This window comes from Anastrepha ludens, chromosome X (genome assembly GCF_028408465.1).
Source record: "Anastrepha ludens isolate Willacy chromosome X, idAnaLude1.1, whole genome shotgun sequence".
In the NCBI taxonomy this organism is placed as follows: domain Eukaryota; kingdom Metazoa; phylum Arthropoda; class Insecta; order Diptera; family Tephritidae; genus Anastrepha; species Anastrepha ludens.
The window spans coordinates 83865947-83887283 of record NC_071503.1 but is presented as its reverse complement, the minus strand read 5'-3'; the positions used below and the strand labels follow the sequence as shown (position 1 = coordinate 83887283).

At 45.6% G+C, this 21337-nt stretch overlaps 2 protein-coding genes across 2 annotated transcripts; one reads left to right on the top strand and one right to left on the bottom strand.

The window, feature by feature from the left end:
• Positions 1-61: 61 nt before the first annotated feature.
• LOC128869687 (uncharacterized) lies at positions 62-7712 on the bottom strand. Its single transcript, XM_054112294.1, has 2 exons — positions 213-7712; positions 62-152 (listed from the first exon to the last, which is right to left on the bottom strand). The coding sequence occupies exon 1, from the start codon at positions 7173-7175 to the stop codon at positions 6081-6083; it is 1095 nt and encodes a 364-aa protein (XP_053968269.1). The 5' UTR covers positions 7176-7712; the 3' UTR covers positions 62-152; positions 213-6080.
• Positions 7713-11309: 3597 nt separating this feature from the next.
• Positions 11310-13389, top strand: LOC128870294 (uncharacterized). Its single transcript, XM_054112899.1, has 2 exons — positions 11310-12931; positions 13023-13389. The coding sequence occupies exons 1-2, from the start codon at positions 11310-11312 to the stop codon at positions 13387-13389; spliced, it is 1989 nt and encodes a 662-aa protein (XP_053968874.1).
• The last annotated feature ends 7948 nt before the right edge of the window (positions 13390-21337 follow it).

Here is a 21337-nt window from a genome sequence, read left to right as displayed (position 1 = left end):
GTGCAAAGCTGCACACACATTAATAATTTGTGTTGCTTTTTTTGGAGAATAGTGAAGAGCTCTTGGCTCGGGTGCACTGCTGCAACTGGTTTTCTGTACTGGGCAGTAGGTTCATAAACGCCTCTTTAGATAATCTAAAGTTCTTTAAAAAACTGTAAGGAAATTTCTGTAATATTAAGTACGTCAACACATTTTGAAAATACCAAACTTACTCAGTGGGAGCCATTTCTAGGGGGTTGGATGCGCCCCTCAGCTGTTTTCTACTTCTAGCTAGTTCCACTAATCTTTCATCGACCGATGAATTGTCGAAACACAACTCCGTTGTACTTATTTTCACAAAAAATACTTTTTTTTACTTTTAAAAATGTTAGCAAAGAATTTCAACACAATCGGTTTTTCTTTTATTTTAATTTGCTGTATCAGCTGAGAAAAAATTATCTATTGTAAATGCGTCGAACGATCGAAATTCACAATAGTCCTATTCTTCAACGAATGAGCACCATAATACCAAATGAAAATTCGTTCGATCAGCACTTTCGACTATAGTCGAAGATCGAATGTTGCTCATAATAAGGGCCATAGTTTTCTTGCTCGACTTTACAAGTTCATGAAATTCGCATGGGTAAAAATTTCATAGTAAATGTACATGGGTTGAAAAGTCCCGTGTCTAACACATAGATGTTACTAGTTGTATTGCATTCACCTCTTTTTCAGTTAGTACTAACCTTAAAAAGACAACTGTCAGCTTCATTCATATTCTATTCATTAGTTCGTCAGTTATTGTGCCAAGAGTGGCGTTGCTTTTGTTATTTTTAAAACTGTGGATCAAAAAGAATCTCGTGTTTTAACTTAACACTGCTTCTTGATGGGGAAAAATACCGTTCTTGCAAATCAATGGCTTGAAAAGTGTTATGGGGACTCCGTTCCATTAGAAAGAACAATAAAACGATAGTTTGCTGACTTCAAACCTGATTGTAGAGACACCGATGATGCACAACGCAGTCCAAATAAGGCGATAACACCAGAAAACATCAAAAAAATCCACAAAATCGTTTTGAATGATCGAAAAGTAAGGTTGCCCGAGTTAGCAGCTTCAAACTGCGCTTTGAGCTATCTATAAATAGGCGCCATTCATGTGATATGTGCTCAGTCAGACCCTTTTTTTTCTAATATATCAAACCCTTAACATCGGTGAAATAAACAAGATTATCTTCTTTCGTAAAAAAAGACAGCACCGCTTCTTCTCTGTTTAGATATATCGTAATTTTAGTACCCGGAGCAAGTAAGTGTTTGTCATTAAACCTTGATGCTAATAACTCAGATGAAATTTTTGAGATACCGAGGTCTCTTAAGTCACTTTGATCAAAAAGTTCAGGTCCTGAGGTCGTTCCAAGAAAATCAGTATCATCCTCATTCGTTTTTCAGAGAACGCTGGAAACCTTGATTACATTACATTTATTGGTGTGAGCTCCATTCCAAAGCTTTTGTTTTGGGGGATCTAGTAGAGGAGTATCCTCTCAGCGTGGAAGTGGTCGACGTGATATTTGAATAATTTTTTTCATCTTATCGATACAAAGAAACAACACAAATTTATGCAAATGTTATATAGATTAAACATGGACAAATATACTTTCTAAAATGTTTGAGGTGAAATCTTCACCCCTCATGATAGTAAACAATTAAAAATAAAAATAAATAATTGGCGCGTACACTTCTGTTAGGTGTTTGGCCGAGCTCCTCCTCCTATTTGTGGTGTGCGTCTTGATGTTGTTCCACAAATGGAGGGACCTACAGTTTCAAGCCGACTCCGAACGGCAGATATTTTTATGAGGAGCTTTTTCATGGCAGAAATACACTCGGAGGTTTGCCATTGCCTGCCGAGGGGCGACCGCTATTAGAAAAATGTTTTTATTAATTTTGCCTTCACCGAGATTCGAACTAACGACCTCTCGGTGAATTCCGAATGGTAATCACGCACCAACCCATTCGGCTACGGCGGCCGCCAACAATTAGTTTCCTGAATATTGAGTGAAATCTTACTCTGTGAAATCTCACTGTAGTCAAATTAAGATATAATATATTACTATTTTTAAAGCGGACTGCAAAAACCATCAGCGCATTTGTGCACAGATTAGCACATCTAGATACAGATAAGAGCGTTAGTATCCATTCGGACGACATGACCCAGCCGCATGACGTAGCCGCTGTATCTTTATTCGCTGTGCTATGTCCATGACGTCGTAAAGCTCATACAGCTCATCGTTCCATCTCCTGCGATATTCGCCTCAAAAATCTTACGCAGAATCTTTCTCTCAAACACCCCAAGCGTCGCTTCATCGGTTGTTGTCATCGTCCACGCTTCTGCGCCATACGTTAGGACAGGCATCATGAGAGCCTTGTAGAGTGTTAGTTTTGTTCGTCGGAGAGGACTTTACTACTCAATTGGCTACTTACTCCAAAGTAGCACTTGTTGGCAAGGGAGATTCTACGTTAGATTTCCAGGCTGACATTGTTATCGGTGTTAATGCTGGTTCCTAAATAAACGAAGTCTTTTACAACCTCCAAGTCATAACTGTCCACAGTGATGTGGGTGCCGATACGCGAGTGCGCCGACTGTTTGCTTGATCACAGGAGGTACTTCGTTTTGTCCTTGTTCACCACCAGACCCATTCGCTTTGCCTCATTATCCAGTTTGGAGAAGGCAGAACTAACTAACTAGCAGCGCGGTTATTAAGGCCGATGATGTCAATATCATAGGCATACGCCAATAATTGTACGCTCTTATAAAATACTGTGCCTAAGCGATTAAATCCTGCGGCTCGTACGATCCTCTCCAACATGAGGTTAAAGAAGTCACACGACAGCGAGTCACCCTGTCTGGAACCTCGTTTGGTATCAAACGGCTCGGAGAGGTCCTTCCCAATTCTTATGGCGCTGCTGGTGTTGAGCAACGTCATCTTGCAAAGCCGTATTAGTTTGCTGGGGATACCAAATTCAGACATCGCGGCATACAGGAAACTACTTTTCGTACTGTAGAAGGCAGCTTTGAATTCGACGAAAAGATGGTGTGTGTCGATTCTCCCCTCATGGGTCTTTTTCAAGATTTGGCGTATTGTAAATATTTGGTTGATGGTAGACTTTCCAGGTCTAAGGCCACACCGATAAGGTCCAATCAGTTGGTTGATGTTGGGCTTCAGCCTTTCACACAATACGTCCGTTAGAACCTTATAGGCGATATTTAGAAGACTAATCCCGCGGTAACTGGCACTGATTGCAGGATCTCCCTTCCTATGAATTGGGCAGAACACACTTAAATTCCAATGTGTTGTTGTTGTTAACAGCATAGGTAGCCCTGTCAGTGTAGGCATATCATCGGTCGTCTTCGTCTAGCTCATCTAGGGGTAGGCCCAAGAAACATGCTGTTTCGACAGGTTGGGTCCAGAGGGAGAGGGGGGTTAGATGAGTCGGTTTAAGGGGGCATGTGAAGAGGTGGTTAGTGTCGTGCGGGGTACCTTCGCATGCCGGACATGTGTTTGGTATGTCGGGGTCGATTCTGGATATGTAGGAGTTTAACCTGCTACAGTATCCAGAACGCAGTTGTGCCAGTGTTACACGGGTCTCACGGGGAAGCTGGAGCTCTTCATCTGCGATAGGTGGTGGTTGGACTCCGATTACGGCATTCACAGGACGGGAGTTCAAGAAGGTGGTAACGGTCTCCCGGTGAATGTCGTTTATAGACTGTCTAAATACTGTCCGGTCCAGTAGGTTACGGTCAGTCTTGTCCTGGATTTCGCCAGCGTAGTCTAGCAGGTGTCTCCTGACGTGCCTGGGAGGCGGCTCGGGCTCAAGCAGGTGTCTGCAGGGATGAGACCTACGGTAACATCCGAGCAGGAACTGCTTGCTGAGCAATTTGTTGTGCTCCACAACTGGGAGCATTTGTGCCTCGTTATGAAGGTGTTGAATGGGTGACATCAGGAGGCACCCGGTCGCTGTCCGAATGGCGGTATTTTGACAAGTCTGTAGCTTTGTCCACTGCGAATCACTAGTTCCAGCCGACCAGACAGGCGCAGCATAGTTAAGAACCGGCCGGCCAATTGCCTTAAATGTCGAAAGCAACAGTTCTTTGTCTTTGCCCCAAGTGCTGCCGGCCAGCGATTTGAGGACCTTGTTGCGATTTTGGACTTTTGTGGCAATTGCGGTTGTATGCGCAGAGAAGGAGAGCAAGCTGTCAAAGGTTTCGCCCAAAATTTTGGGGTTATTTACCGTCGGAATTGGTGTATCATCGACTTTTACCTTAAGGGACAGCTTGACCTCCTTTGTCCAGGTGGTAAAGAGGGTCGCCGTGGACTTGGTGGGGGAAAGTTGTAGATTCCTCGCAGTGAAAAAGCGAGAAAGGTCGGTGAGGTAGTTGTTCACTTTGGAACACAGGCCATCGATGTCATTGCCCGACGCCATGATCGTGCAGTCGTCAGCGTATGAGATCAGGGAAACTCCCGCTGGTGGTTAGGGGAGCTTCGAGATGTAGAAATTGAACAGCAAGGGAGAAAGGACACCACCCTGCGGTACGCCTTGCTTAATCTTTCTCTGCTTTGAAGTTTGATCTCGAAATATCACTGACGAGTGCCGACCGCTCAAATAGTTCGCGGACCACCTCTTCAGCCCTGGCGGGAGTGTCGACTGATAAATGTCATCTGGTAGTGTGGAATGGCTGACTGTATCGAAAGCCTTTTTCAAGCCCAACGGTACTAGGACAGTCCTCTCGCAGGGGCGGTTTTGGTTAAGCCCGCGATTTATCTGGGCGTTTATGGCGGTGAGTGCAGTGGTGGTGCTGCGTACTCGTTGGAAACCGTGCTGATGTGGGGCTGGGGCCAGGTGTTTCGTGTAGAGTGGGAGTAGGAGGGCTTCAAGTATCTTCACTACTGGGGAAAGGAGAGTTATCGGCCGATAAGACTCCCCTTGGTTGGCGGGTTTCCCAGGTTTCAGTAGTGGGACCACTCTCCCTGCTTTCCACTTGCCAGGGATGATGAGAGTGGCCATGGACAGATTGAAAACCCTTGTGAGGAATCCTACTCCCAGGGGTCCCAGATGCTTCAGCATCAGCGCGTTTAAGCCGTCAGGGCCAATGGCTTTCGATGGCCCCCTGAACCTCATCACCGGAGAAAGTAAGTGGCGCACTGTCGTTCGTCAGTTTGTGCAGCCTTCTGGTAGCACGACGTTTGATTCTGTCGCCCGGAGGATGCAGTATGAACAGCCGGCTAAAATAGCTCGCGCATCTCTTCGGGTCCGACGAAGTGCAACCGTTGAAGGTGATAGCCACCTTGTCGTTGTGCTTCGTCGGGTTTGACAGGGACCTAACGGTGGACCAGAGCTTACTCACCCCAGAGGTGAGGTTGCAGGTCTTCAGGTGCTCAACTCATTTAGTCCGCTTATGCTGCTTTACCAGTTGCCGGATCTCCAAATTGAGATCCCTTATGCGGGGCTCCCCGGGATCGGCCTGGCGTAGGTGGTCACGCTCGTTTGCTAAACTGGCTGCTTCGGCTGGGAAATGAGGATGAATGTCTTTATAACTTCTAGCTGGAATGAAGCGAGCCGCAGCAGCTGTGAGCACCTTGCGGAATGCGGGTTCGCCTACGCGCACATCAGTGGGGATGGGAAGAGCGGCGAAGGTGTCCTCGGTGAATTCCGTGAAGCCGGCCCAATTAGCTTTTTTAAAGTTAAAATAGGACCGGTGATTCGCGGAAACGAAGTCGGCAGGTCTCTCAATCGAGACGATAATGGGCAAGTGGTCTGATGCAAGCGATAGCATAGGTCGCCACGTTATGCTATTTATCAGACCCGCGCTAGCAATTGTTAGGTCAGGCGAGCTGCTGCAATTGCCCACTACCCTGGTGGGGGCGTCGTCGTTCACTGTGCTGAATGTCGATTCGTCTATCTGCTCTGCCAGTTGCTGTCCCCTACGATCATTTGGCAGGTTTGAATGCCAAAGATCGTGATGCGCATTAAAGTCACCTACAACCAATCGGTTTTCACCTCTTCTTGGACCGCAGCTATTTTAATACTGTGTCGACTCATTAAGGCAACTATCTCGTCGACCTTACTCGTAAGCTTAAATTCCAATCGGCAGGCATGCTTTCATCCGACCATATTTTGTATAGAAGTTGATGCATGCACCTTACCAGCTCCTCGCCGACATGTTTGAATAGCTCAACCGGCAGTTCGTCGGCGCCCGAGGCCTTGTTGTTCTTTAGACGCGTTATTGCTATTCTCACCTCGTCATGGTCGAGTAACGGAACGACAATTCCGTCGTCGACGATTGGGGCATCGGGATCTTCACATTCTCTGTGACATGCGCAGCTATCACTGTTTAACAGGTTCGAGAAGTGTTCCCTCCATAATTTAAGATTGCTCTGGATGTCAATCACCAGTTCGCCGTCTTTTTTCTTACAGGAAAACGTCCCGGTCTGAAAACCCTCTGTAAGCCGCCGAACTTTCTGGTAGAATTTTCGGGCGTTGTTCCTATTGGCCAGCATCTCAAGCTCCTCGCACTCACGTATTTCGGCCTCTCGTTTCTTCTGTCGGATAATACGTCTCTCTTCCTTTTTTAGCTCTGTGTAGCGATCCAACATGGCTCGCGTTGCGCCCGATCGCAGCGTGGTTCTATAGGCGGCATCCTTTCTTTCGGCAGGAACATGACATTGCTCGTCGTACCAACCGTTTTTTTGGGCTTGCCGGAATCCGATATCTTTTTCGGCGGCGGTACGTAGAGAACGAGAAATGATGCTCCATTGCTCGTGCATGCCCTTTTGTTGGGCAGTACTCTCTGAGAGCAGGAGTGAGAGTCGAGTGGCGAATCTTCTGGCTGTCTGTTGTGATTGCAGCTTTTCGATGTCGAACATTCTTTGTATAGTTAGCTGTACGCTTTTTGCTGCACAGAAGCATGTGTGTAGTTTGGGTCCTCGGATCGTACATACATCTAATACACTAGAAGCGTGTCTTCCAGCTTTCACAACATGATCGATTTGATTTTGCGTTTTCCGATAAGGAGACAGCAACGTTGCTTGGTGTATTTTCTTATTCTGGAATCTGGTGCTGCAGACTATCATGTTTCGGGCCCCGGCGAAGTCGATCAGCGCGATTTTTATGTCGTGGCGAGAAGGAATCTTTGGTCGCATCATCGTTCCTTTTCGTCAGGGCGTGGGAGCAAATGAGCGAGAAGTTAAAAAACGGGCGTTGATGCGGATTATTGCGAGACGCTCGTCCACCGGAGTGAACGACAGTACTTGGCGACGAAGTCTCTCTCCCACAACAAATCCGACACCGTATTTGCGCTCCTTTACATGGCAGCTGTAGTAGACGTCACAAGGTCCTATGTTTTTCTTGCCTTGCCTCATGTTCGCGTGTTCGGAAGATACTTGGGCTAATCCCGGAAGTTGGGAGCTGCGTGTACCATATGTAGATGAATTGTGAATGACGATCAGTAAATTTCCCCACTTGCGTGGACTTCTACATATGGAACCCTCTTCACGTGTAATAAAGAGGGAATTTTAAAAATCCTAAAGTGGGCACCACAATCGATACTAGCGGTAATGACTGTTTCTTTGGTGAACTAAATTTTGAGATTTTAACCTTTTATTTTGCTTATTTAATAAATGAAAAATTTGCATTAAATTTAAACAGTGAAATCAAAATAATAAAATTGAACAGAAAATCAAAAAAATTACACAGAGTGCAAAACCAAAAAAGGGAAGCATACTTATATTAGTTTAAAATACGTTCAAATATAAGTAGTACTTTTTCGTGCTTAACTCCCAATCCGTAATTAAAAAACGAAATTTTCCATACAAAATTTCTCTCCCAAAATCTGAGATTATAAAATAATCCTAGATAATAACCATACTTTTTGACATACAATCCTGCATTTTCTGTGTAATAGATCATTATTTTTACGCGGGGAAAGAAAAATGTCAAATTAAAAACTAAAAAAATGGATGGCGGGAAGGAAAACAGGTGTGTAGACAAAATTCTAATAAAATGTTGGTTAGGTATTATTAACTATGCATTCATATAACAGAAAAAAGCGTGTGTGGTAACTCACAACGTTTGACAATCGTATGGCAACACCAAAACTGGCCGGGCGCAAACCGCAGCCAATTCAAGTTTCCACACATACATACATACATTTTTCTCGGAGTTGAAAAGATGGCGGGCAGCGAACACAAGTTTTAGTTTTTCATAGTTCTCGGTTTTAGTTTTCTTAGTTGTCGTTATTTTCTTATTTCATTTGTCATTTATATTATCGCCAACTCCATTAGTAATGTATCGATTAAATGCTAAACAATAAAAACAACATTTTTTAGTCGTCACCAATAACATCTCTAAAACTTGTTCTCTGCCATCTTTTCCAAATCATCGCCGTGTAATATTTGCAAATCGCCGTCATTTGCAAAGCCCCAATTGGAAGTCATCGTCTTGCAAAAGTCTAATTAAAAGACTTTACTCATCTCATCGTAAAATTCAGCCACAGACCCATTGGGTATTTAACCCGAAGTTGCTGCAATTGTGCAAAGTGGACTTGCCATTATCGTATTGTGAACAGATTGCGAAATACCATTTCGTATATGTAATGTAATACAAAATCGCCGCCGTTCGGAAGATTTGTTAGCTGTACAACAATTTTGCCGCCAAATTCGTGTAAGTCGTAGCGCGTATTTGGACAATCCGTTACAAACGGGCCGCCAGTAACAACTACTCGTCGTTCTACAGAGAGTTACTCGTCGATAAAGTGCTAAGCACCTAAACATTTAAGTAGCTAAAAATATATATACGTGACCATTAGCTCTAATGCGAACAAGAGCCCAAATGCGTCAACAGCAAGGAACCAGTGCAGAAGATGTGGATTTAAATGAGACGGTCATTCAAGCAACATCTGGCCCCGCGCCACCACGGCCAAGTGCACAAGCAGACAATTTAAACGCGTTGGTCGCCTCAATTCAGGCCTTGCGTGCGTCAATTGTCGAGCTCCGGAATGATACAAATATTCAACGTTCGGATATTCAACAGTTGCGTCAACGTCTTGAAATACATCAATTTGAACAGCCTCAATGGCAAGCACCGCTTCAGCCAGTAAGCGAACTGGATATAGTCGTCCCTTTAGACACACAGCTGTCACTCCCGCCAACAGTGTCATCATTGCCGCCAACGAAACCCAGAGGATTGGCCACTGTTCAAAGCGAGTTACCGTGATACTACTGCAGAGTTTGGTTACAACGGTAGGCAAAATCTCATGCGCCTACAAAGAGCTTTGCAGGGCGAAGCAAGGCAAGCCGTCAAATCACTACTCATTCATCCGGACGACGTGTCCAACGTTTTGAGTGAACTGCAATTTAATTTCGGCCGCTCAGATTTGCTCATACGTTCCCAGCTGCAAAGGGTGCAACACTTCCCGAATATCACCGAGAGCCGTCTTGATCAGATTTTAGAATTCTCGACGCGGGTACGAATCATTGTAGCCTTTTTCAAATCAGCAAAATGCGAAAACCACTTGGTGAACCCTACCTTGTTGGAGCAACTTGTGACCAAACTGCCATCGCCAAAACAATATGAATGGAGCAAGCGCGCTGCAGAAATATCGCCGTTTCCGACAGTTGGAAACTTTGCTGATTGGTTAAGGGGTTATACGCAGTTATGACTTTCAAAAAAATCGATTTTTTTTATTGCATTTTTGTAATGTACATATATTCAAAAGTATACGCACGAAAATTGAAGTAGATCTAAGCAATACTTTCGGAGTTATACCTAAATATGTAGAGATGCCTCGGCACGTTTTAAGGTAGGTATTGAAACTTTAAACGTGTTTTTTTCAAAACGGCATTTTTCTAGACGGTGTACACGATATCTCGAAAACGGCTTGTTTGATCGGTCAACCGTTTTAACTCAATCTTTAAAGATACATTTTCTAGTAATTAATCGTTCCTTTTGTAAATCTGATACTTATTTTCCATTTTATAATCAATTTACGGCCAAATTTTAACGTAAAAATCGAAATCATTTCTTTTAAAAGCTGCCATTTTGTGAAAATTCACTATTTTGATTAGCCGAACGATTAATTACTAGATAATCTAATATATTAACAAAATTTGTTTGGTTTTTTGATTTCAGATAATCCAATCCTGAGTTACGATGTACACCGTAAATCGTCTTTTTTTAAAGGAGGTTCCAGAAATCGCCTGCAGCGCGATCTATAATCAACATTTTCATAAATAAAAAATTTTGTTACGTTCTTGAAGGATGCTTTTATAACCGCCAAAAATTTTCAAATTAAAATATTCTGAAGTTTCTTCAGGATAAATCCTTGACCACCCGTCTTTTATTTGCTTCATAACTGCGTATAACCCCTCTTAAGTGACCTGGCCAAAGTCGTTGCGTTGATGCCAAAAATAGCCGACAGAAATGTGCCACCGTCACTTGCGCGTCAAACTAATCAACCAACAAGTAGCGGCCAGACAGCATTAGCAGGAGGTGGTAGCCGCCGATTCCTCCATAGTAATGAGATACAACGTGATCAACAATCAACCAACCGATGCGTTCAATGTTGCCAAAACCATATTTTGCCGGAATGTCGACGTTTCAACAGTAGTAACGTCAACGATTTAGTTAAACGCCACCAACTATGCTTCGGATGTCTTACAAATGGGCACAACTTATCAACATGTCAGCGAAGGACAGCATGCGGCGGCAATGGTTGCCAGCGGAAGCACCACCAGCTGTTGCACTCGCAAAACGACAAAAGCCGGCCAGCCCCCAGCGAAGGTCAAGTGGAACACGCGTTCAATTGCCATCAGTCAAGTAAGTCAACTTTGTTCAAAATTCTGCCTGTAACATTGTTTGGACCACGAGGTAAAACGGAGGTTTACGCCATGATCGACGAAGGTTCTTCGGTGTCATTGTTAAGTGACAGCATCGCCACCAGTCTGGGGTTGCAAGGACCAGCATCGCTTCTGTCGTTGCAATGGTACGGCAGAAACAAAACAACAGAGAAGTCACGTAAATCACGCTCGAGTTACGAGGTCCACATACTAGTCACAATTTCGCAATAACAATTATATTGCAGTCGATAGTTTAGCTATTAGATCTCCGGTCAATGTCGAACTGGAATCTGATGCGGACAAACGTGCAAGAGGTATATTAGAACGAACTATCATACACAAAGGGTGTCGTTACGAAGTAGGACGCTGTGGCGAGAAGATGATGTGAATCGTCCTCACAGCTACGACGTGGCACAAAAACGCTTACTGGGTATTAAGTCAAGAATGAGAAGAGACAGCCAATTTGTCAAAAGTTACATACATGAAATCGACAAGTATGTGCACAAGGGTTACGCGAGGGAACTTTGCGCCGAAGAAGCCAGTATAGTGAAACCAACTACGTGGTATTTGCTCCACTTCGGTGTGGTTAACGCACGCAAGCCGGATAATCTGCGCATAGTGTTTGACGCAGCCGCTAAGGCTTCCGATGTATCGCTTAACAGTGCCTTACTCAAAGGACCAGTTAAGGCCCAATCTTTAGTCAATATTTTCTTTAAATTTGGGCAAGGAATCATCGCGGTTGCTGGAGACATCCAGGAGATGTTTTCTCAAGTGCGCATCAGAGTTGAGGATCAAGACTCGCAGCGCTTCTTGTGGAGAGGCGATGATTCCAGTCAACCAATTCGTACTTATGCCATGACCTCAATGATTTTCGGTGCTGCTTGTTCTCCATGTTGCGCGGAATATGTTAAAAACAAAAACGCCGCCAGATTCGCCGACCAGATGCCAAAAGGTGTGGATGCCGTACAAAACAAAACTTACGTTGACGATCTGGTGATCAGCTTCAATAATGTCGAAGACGCCAACAAGACTATTCGGGAAGCCGTAGAAATTATTTCCGCTGCCGGGTTCCAACTGCGCAAGTTTGTGTCAAATAGGAAAGTCCTAGAAGCCAATTTGAACGGTAGCAGCAATGTGCCACGACCAGTCATCAATTTGGAACGACAGGCCACCGCTGATAAAATTCTGGGGATGTTTTGGAACACAACCACAGACGCCTTTGAGTTCCATTTCAAGTTTTTTAATATTTCCAACGACATTCTGCAGTGTAAGCGACTACCGACCAAGAGAGAACTGTTGGGAATCGTGATGTCCATATACGATCCCTTCGGACTCCTAGCCAACGTAACAATTTTTGCCAAATTCTTGATACAGGCTCTGTGGAAGCAAAGCATAGCCTGGGACGACGAGTTGGCTAATCATTTAGCAGCGCAATGGGAGTCTTGGTGGTTGAACTTTCAGGCAGTAAAAACATTCTCGATCCCACGGTGTTACTCAAGTTTGATACCGTCCGCTGACAGCATCCAGCTACATATTTTTGTTGACGCTAGCACACAGGCATCAGCCGCATATTTAAGAGTAAAAAAGGAAGAAGCAGTGAAGGTAGCTCTTGTTTGCGCCAAATCAACTTGCGCGCCACTTAAAGCAGTAACGGTTCCAAGGTTGGAACTACAAGCTGCAATCCTCGGATGTCGCATCAAAACATTGCTGGAAGAAGGTCACGAGATTCGCATCGACAGCACGACGTTTTGGAGCGATTCACAGACGATTATCCTGTGGGTACGCGCGCACGCTCGAACTTTCAAACCCTTCGTAGCACATCGGATCGCAGAGATCCTCACATCAACGTCACCGGATCAGTGGCGATGGTTGCCTACGATGTTAAACGTCGTAGACGAAGCCACACGTGCTATGCCGATACATGAGTTCGCCTTACATTCGCGGTGGTTTAGTGGACCAGAATTCTTACACCAAGGCGAAGAATGGTGGCCTCGAGAAACCATTCTGACGTCCGACGAATATAGCAACGAGGAGATCACTAGTCGACACCTGCTTGTGCGATACAGGTGAGCCATTTATCAAACCTACTAAATTTTCACCCTTTTCAAAACTAGTAAGTAAGCTGGTGTGAGTGTTGCGATTCGTCAACAATACCAGGAGCGAAGACCGTTATGACGGTGAACTGCATGCCGACGAATTAGCCGTTGCCGAAAACTGTCTATGCCGTCTGGTCCAAAAAGAAGCGTACCAGCATGAAATCAGTCTGGTGCGTAAGAAGTCACCGTTGCCAAAAATCTCCAGTCTCTACCAACTGACTCCGCACTTGGATGAAGAAGGTTTTCTAAGGGTCTGTGGAAGGATAGACGCAGCGTATTGTCTGCCGATTTCAGCACGTAGACCAATCATATTGCCAACAAAAAGCCACGTCACGAGGCTAGTAGTAGCACCAGAAAACACACCACCAGAACGACAACCTTACGAAGAACGAGGTACGCCAACGGTATTGGATACCCGCAATACGTAACGTGCTGAAGACCGTCAAAAAACATTGTCCAGTTTGTATAAACGACAGAACCCAACCCGCTGCACCACTGATGGGTCAGCTGCCGCCGGATCGACTGACGCCATACGTCCGGCCCTTTACGTACAGCGGAGTAGACTATTGCGGCCCATTTCATGTTACAATTCGCCAGCCCATGGCCCTTCATTAACATGGCAGCCGATTCTACGTTACCGGAATGACTCGTGTTTTTCCCGACCAAGGGCTGCGGCCCCAGTATACTAGCCCTGTCTAGTGTACCGTATCTTACCCCCAATCTTTCGTGACAGGAGCAACTCATTGCAGCTAGTTTGCTCCACAAATACTTCTCTTCCGGGCTGGCGTCGAACCCAACCCTGGATCAGAGGTATTCTACTGCTGCATTTGCCACAAACGGCTCCACCCGAACTCCACCTCGGTTAGGTGTAACCAGTGCAACGGGTGGTGCCATCTTAAGACCCTCTCAGGCCTTGAGACACACAGGGACTGGACCACAAGGTATGTGGCCACGTGTTGCTCCCGCTCACAGGCGGCCCCCGCCTCTACGGCTACACTGCCCTCAGTGCCGGCACATCACACTGCCGCCACCAATAACACCTTAACGGTAAGGAGCCCTCACGAGCAACACAACTACCTCTCTAACCCACAACCCTCCTGCTCCGACCCCAGTGCGGGGACAAACCAGCAGCTCTTGGTCCCCGCACAGTCTGCTCCGTGTGTCAGACCGTAGTTCCTCGGAACTTGACAATTGTCCCATGCAATTCCTGCAGTGGTTGGTGCCATTTACGGAGGTGCTCCGGCCTGCACACCACCCGTGAGTGGACACGCGACTACGTTGCCCCCCTGCTGTAGAGCTCTGCACCCGCAACCGCCCCCAGTGGCGCGGCCACCAGCCAACATCAGGCCACAAACTTTGTTGCATAACGCACAGCAGGACCAACGCAGACAACATCACGCATCCCTCACCCCCTGAGTTGCGACAACACTCCCGCGAAGCTTCAAGCTTCTGCAACTAGACTGCTACGGACTTACGAGCAAGATTGACGAGATAGTCGACTTCATGCGCCGGTTCGGAATTAAGATAATTGCGGTCCAGGAGACAAAACTGCACACTAGCTCGCCAGGGACGGCTACAATGTGCACAGAAAAGACCGCAAGCGAGATAACGGTGGTGGCCTAGCGTTCATGGTACACCATTCAGTGCAGTTTCGTCTTATCGATGAAGGCATTGACCGCAGGGACAGCACCTTAGAACGTCAAGGTCAGGCGATGCCGAGCTCGAAATATATAATATTTACATACCCCCTGTCACCTGCTGCCGGCAGGATATCTCCCTGATATTGGTACGCTCATCAGGGGAGAAAACCGATTGGTAGTAGGTGACTTTAACGCGCATCACGATCGTTGGCATTCAAACCTGCCAAATGATCGTAGGGGACAGCTATTGGCAGAACAGATAGACGATTCGACATTCAGCACTGTAAACGACGACGCCCCCACTAGGGTAGTGGGCAACTGCAGCAGCTCGCCTGACATAACAATTGCTAGCGCTGGTCTGATAAATAGCATAACCTGGCGACCTATGCTATCGCTTGCATCAGACCACTTGCCCATTATCATCTCGATCGAGAAACCTGCCGACTTTGTTTCCGCGGATCACCGGTCATACATCAACTTTAACAAAGCTGATTGGACCAGATTCGCGAAATTTACTGAGAACATCTTCGCAGCCCTACCCACTCCCACCGACGTGCGCGCAGGCGAACGCGCATTCCGCAAGGCGATTACAGCCGCCGCGGCTCGCTTTATACCTGCTGGACGGATCCGGGAATTACGTCCCAATTTCCCAGCCGAAGCAGCCGTTATGGCAAACGAGCGTGACCACCTACGCCAGGCCGATCCCGGGGACCCTCATATAAAGGACCTCAATTCGGAGATCCGGCAACTGGTCACCCAACACAAGCGGACCAAATGGGTAGAGCATCTGAAGTCCTGTAATTTCACTTCTGGTGTGAGCAAGCTCTGGTCCACCGTAAGGTCCCTGTCGAACCCGACGAACCACAACGACAAGGTGGATATCACCTTCAACGGTCGTACTTCGTCGGATCCGAAGAGATGCGCGAGCTATTTTAGCCGGCAATTTATACTGCTTCCACCGGTCGACAGATCCAAACTTTGTGCCACCAGACGGTTGCACAAACTGCCATACAACAGTGCACCGCTTACTTTCACCAGCGACGAGGTTCAGGGGGCCATCAAACACATGAAACCCTTAAAAGCCATTGGCCCCGACGGATTGAACATGCTGATGTTGAAAAAGCGGGATCCATTGGGAGTAGAATTCCTCACTAAGGTCTTCAACCTATCTATGGCCACTCTCATCATTCCTGGTAAGTGGAAATTAGGGAGAGTGGTCCCACTGCTGAAGCCTGGGAAACCCGCCAACCAAGGGGAGTCTTATCGTCCGATAACTCTCCTTTCCCCAGTAGTGAAGACACTTGAAGCCCTTCTACTCCCACTCCTCACTGAACACCTGACTCCAGCCCCACACCAGCATGGTTTCCGTAGAGTGCACAGTACCACCACGGCACTCACCGTCATAAACACCCAGGTAAACCGTGGACTAAACCAAAACCGCCCCTGCGAGAGGACTGTCCTAGTAGCGTTGGACCTACAAAAGGCTTTCGATACAGTCAGCCACGCCACGCTACTAGATGATATTTTACAGTCGACACTCCCACCAGGGCTGAAGAGGTGGACCGCGAACTACCTGAGTGGTCGTCACTCGTCGGTGATATTTCGAGACCAAACTTAAAAACAGAGAAAAATAAAGCAAGGAGTACCGCAGGGTGGTGTCCTTTCACCCGTGCTTTTTAATTTCTATATTTCGAAACGCCCCCAGCCACCAGAGGGAGTTTCACTGGTCTCATACGCCGACGACTGCACGATAATGGCGTCGGGCAATGACATTAATGGCCTATGCACCAAAGTAAACGACTACCTCGATGATACACCAATTCCGACGGTTAATAACCCCAAAATTTTGGGTGTAATCTTTGACAGCCTGCTCTCCTTCTCTGCGCATATACCGCAATTGCCACAAAAGTCCAAAATCGCAACAAGGTCCTCAAATCGCTGGCCGGCAGCACTTGGGGCAAAGACAAAGAACTGTTGCTTTCGACATTTAAGGCAATTGGCCGGCCGGTTCTTAACTATGCTGCGCCTGTCTGGTCGCCTGGAACTAGTGATTCGCAGTGGACAAAGCTACAGACCTGTCAAAATACCGCCATTCGGACAGCGACCGGGTGCCTCCTGATGTCACCCATACAACACCTTCATAACGAGGCACAAATGCTCCCAGTTGCGGAGCACAACAAATTGCTCAGCAAGCAGTTCCTGCTCGGATGTTACCGTAGGTCTCATCCCTGCAGACACCTGCTTGAGCCCGAGCCGCCTCCCAGGCACGTCAGGAGACACCTCCTTGACTACGCTGGCGAAATCCAGGACAAGACTGACCGTAACCTACTGGACCGGACAGTATTTAGACAGTCTATAAACGACATTCACCGGGAGACCGTTACCACCTTCTTGAACTCCCGCCCTGTGAATGGCGTAATCGGAGTCCAACCACCACCTATCGCAGATGAAGAGCTCCAGCTTCCCCGTGAGACCCGTGTAACACTGGCACAATTACGTTCTGGATACTGTAGCAGGTTAAACTCCTACATATCCAGAATCGACCCCGACATACCAAACACATGTCCGGCATGTGAAGGTACCCCGCACGACACTAACCACCTCTTCACATCCCCCTCAAACCGACTCATCTAACCCCCGTCCCCCTTTAGACCCAACCTGTCAAAACAGCATGTTTCCTTGCCTACCCCTAGATGAGCTAGACGAAGACGAACGATGATATGCCTACACTGACAGGGCTACCTATGCTGTTAACAACAACAACAACAACTACCTCGCCCGCCTTTCTCGCTTCTTCACTGCGAGAAACTTAAAACTTTTTCCTACTAAATGCACGGCGACCCTTTTTACCACCAGGACAAATGAGGTCAAGCTGCTGCTTCAGGTGCACGTCGATGATACCCCAATACCGACGGTAAATAACTCCAGAGTTTCGGGAGTCACCTTTGACAGCTTGCTCTCGTTCTCAGCGCACAAAAGTCGCTCGCCGGCAGCACCTGGGGCAAAGACAAAGAAGAGTTCCTGTCGACTTTCTAAGCAATAGGCCGATCGGTTCTGAACTATGCCGCGCCTGTCTGGTCGCCTGGAACCAGTGATACGCAGTGGACGAAGCTCCAGACCTGCCAAAATACTGCCATTAGGATCGCGACAGGATGTCTCCTGATGTCCCCAATTCAACACTTACACGACGAGGCTCACATGCTCCCGGTTAAGGAGCACAACAAAATGGTCGGCAAGCAGTTTCTGCTAGGGTGTCACCGTAGGCCTCACCCATGCAGACACCTGCTCGAGCCTGAGCCACCTCCCAGGCACATCAGGAGACACTTCCTCAAATACGTGGACGAGATCCAGGACAAAACAGACAGGCCACTCCAGGACCATACAGTGTACAGACAGGCCATTAACGACATTTATCGGGAGACCCTTACCACCTTCCTAAGCTCCCGACCTCCGAATGCCGTTATCGGAGTCCAACCACCACCAATCGCAGACGAAGAGCTCCAACTTTCCCGAGAGTCCCACGTAAGCTTGGCACAATTACATTCCGGATACTGCAGCAGGTTAAACTCCTACTTATCCAGAATCGACCCCGCATACCAAACACATGTCCAGCATGTGAAGGCACCCCACCCCGCTCGACACTAACTACCTTTTCATATGCCCCATCTAACCCACCCATCTAACACCCCTCTCCCTCTAGACCCAACCCGTCGAAACAGCCAATTTCCTGGGCCTACCGTTAGATGAGCTAGACCAAGACGACCGGTAATTACACTACACTGACAGGGCGAAGATACTGTTACAACAACAACAACAACTGAGGCCCATTTCATGTTACAATTGGGAGTAGGACGTAAAAGAGGTGGATAGCATTATTCACGTGCCTTATACCACTACAGCTATCAGAAAACCCGTCAACTGACGCACTTATTATTTGTCTTCGTAACTTCGTGAATCGCCGCGGTGTTCCAGTACGCATTCGGAGTGATAATGGCACCAATTTCATCGGCGCCCAGAAAGAAATAAAAGACGCAGAGAGAATGTTTGATTTCGCCGTCATCGGAAGCGAGCTGTCCAAATATCGCATGGAGTGGGTGTTTAACTGTCCCGCCGATCCCTGCAGTAGAGGTTGTTGGGAACACCTTATACCATGTACAAAGCGACTCCTGCATAAGGTATTCAAAGACGAGACACCGAGGTTGGAAACGTTCCGCTCGGTCCTAATTGAGATAGAAAATATTGTCAATAGTCGCCCGTTAACAGACCTGCCAATTACGTCAGAAGAGGAAGAACCTCTCACACCCAACCATTTCCTAGTGGGTTGTTTGAACTCTACGCAAACGCCGCATCCAGAAGAGAACCGCCTATGTCTGCGAAAGCAATGGAGAATCGCACAGAATCTACAGGATCGCGCATGGAAAAGGTGGACAGTGGAATATTTGCCTCGACTTCTATGTCGCTCGAAGTGGAGAGACGACACAGCCAGAGACGACAAAGCCAGGACAACTCGTCATCATATGTGACCCCTCAGCGCCGCGAAGTCATTGGGAGAAGGGGCGAATTACCGAAGTGTTCAAAGGAAACGACGACAGAGTCCGAAGTGGGTTAGCCTGCTTGCGGTATGGTAGGGGTGGTTTCTAGGGGTTAGGGCTGTGTGTGACTCGGTACCCGTGGGTTAGATAGTGTAGGGGTTTGGTGAGTTAGCACACTTATGGTGTGAGACAAAATTTTAAGAAAAATAAGACTCAATTCAAGAAAATTAGTAATCGACTATATCATGTCCATGTTATCTTAATCGATTTTCAGGTGTAGGAAAATTTAGAAACATGAAAATTTCAAAATGCGATATCTCAGCGAAAAAAAATGATATTTGAAAAACGCCATTTGAAAAAAGAAGGCTTGTATTTAAAGATGCCATCCTTTAATTTTGGTGAAAGAAAACATCTGCAAGGCTACATAACTTCAAATATGGGCAAAAATGGTGCGTTTGCACTTTTAGGTTAGGATATCTCGAAAACCAGAGCTGATAGAGCAATTCTGAGGCCAGATTTGGATTCAGCGCATCATAAATCTTCGGAAATATTAGTCTGGTTTCTGGGTCTGAGATGCTGTCGGCCTGTGTAATCTGCCATATGTGAACGGGTAGATTAATTTTGTGGATTTAGTGGTAATTAATGCATATGTGAACATACTTTTAGTCCGAAAGAAAATTGGATTAACATAATAATCAAAACAAATACCAAACAAAACAACTGCTGAAGTGTTAAAAGTGTTAACAGATGGAGTGCGACTAAAGGCACTATACGCGGGAAGACGGAAATAATATGTTAAGGTATATTTAAAAAGGTGTTTCACCATTTAATGAAACACAGTGGAGTGGGCCAATACAACCTTAAAGTTTTAAATGAATCAAATATGTTCTTGTTATACAGAACAATAATTACCTACAAGAGCACAAAAATTAATTTGGGGCTACTTTACTTAAAAATGAAGATAAAACAATGATAGAATTTAAAAAAATGCATGAAGCCGCAGAAAAATTTAACAAATTGAGAGATTATGCAAAGAAGAGAAAATAAGAGAATTTGTAACGATGTGGAAAAACAAATTATTACGAACAAAAAAAAAAAAATAAAGTAACTAAATCATATGTAGTAAGAAAGTGAAACAGGTGCCACAATTTCGAAAAGAAGAGGCCTAGAATATGAATAAAAACTATGAAGTGAATATTCCGGATGACATAAAGCCGAAATTCCGCATATACAATAGGCAACTTAAGCATAATGATGATGTTATAATTGAAAAATTAAAAACGCAGAACTATATACTGCAAAATAGTAACTTAAAATTAAAAAAGGTTTTGAAGTAAAGTATTCTACAAGGCAATAATAGAAGCGGATGGAGATACATTTTCAAAAATTACTGATGCAGAAAGGTTAAACATGGGAGAGATGCAGGGACTTCGAATCAGTTAATGTGACCAGATACTTCAAGTGTAATGGATATAACCAGAGCAGCAGAATATTGGCATGAAGAAATCTGTTTGAAATGACACACCATAAAGTCTTGCATGAAATAGATAGATGCTTGAGAGGTGTATAAATTGTATCCGTGCAAATAAACGACTCAACATGGACTTTGATAAAAATCACATAACAACGAATAAACTATGTCCAGTGTATATGAATAAAATTGAAAATTATAAAAAAAATTGGCAACAAAAGCAAACAGCAGTCAAAAAATATAGAATTGAAATTCCCCTCGGAAATCAAGCAAGTAACGGGGATGTACACGAACATACGAGGTCTTACAAAAACTATTTCTCAGATAATAGTAGAAAATAATGATTTTGAGTTTATTGTACTAATAGAAACACATTTTAATGAGAATAATTTAGAAAACGAAATAATGCTTGAAAACTATAATAAAATCAATCGTATCTCAAACACATCCAGGACTGGATGAAATATAATATATACCAAAAAAACTGGCAAACTGTTAAAATAGCACCAACAATTTAGGGGCTAGCATGTGGATGTACTGATTGTGGAAATTAAGTTGTCATAATAGCAGTTCATAGATCTCCGACATGTTCAAAAAAGAAATTTGCATTCTTCAGAGACAATATGGAAGAGTTGATTGAGGTATGCGATAACTTAGTTGTTCTTGTTGTTGTAGCAGCTTACTAAACCCTGTCAGTGCGATGTAGTTACCTGTCGTCTTCGTCTAGCTCATC

Excerpts from the sequence above, each read along its gene's own strand:
- LOC128869687 (XM_054112294.1), bottom strand. The coding sequence starts at position 7,175 with ATGATGCGACCAAAGATTCCTTCTCGCCACGACATAAAAATCGCGCTG.
- LOC128870294 (XM_054112899.1), top strand. The coding sequence starts at position 11,310 with ATGAGAAGAGACAGCCAATTTGTCAAAAGTTACATACATGAAATCGAC. Across the intron at positions 12,932-13,022 it reads CACCTGCTTGTGCGATACAG|GAGCGAAGACCGTTATGACG; the intron begins GTGAGCCATTTA and ends CAACAATACCAG.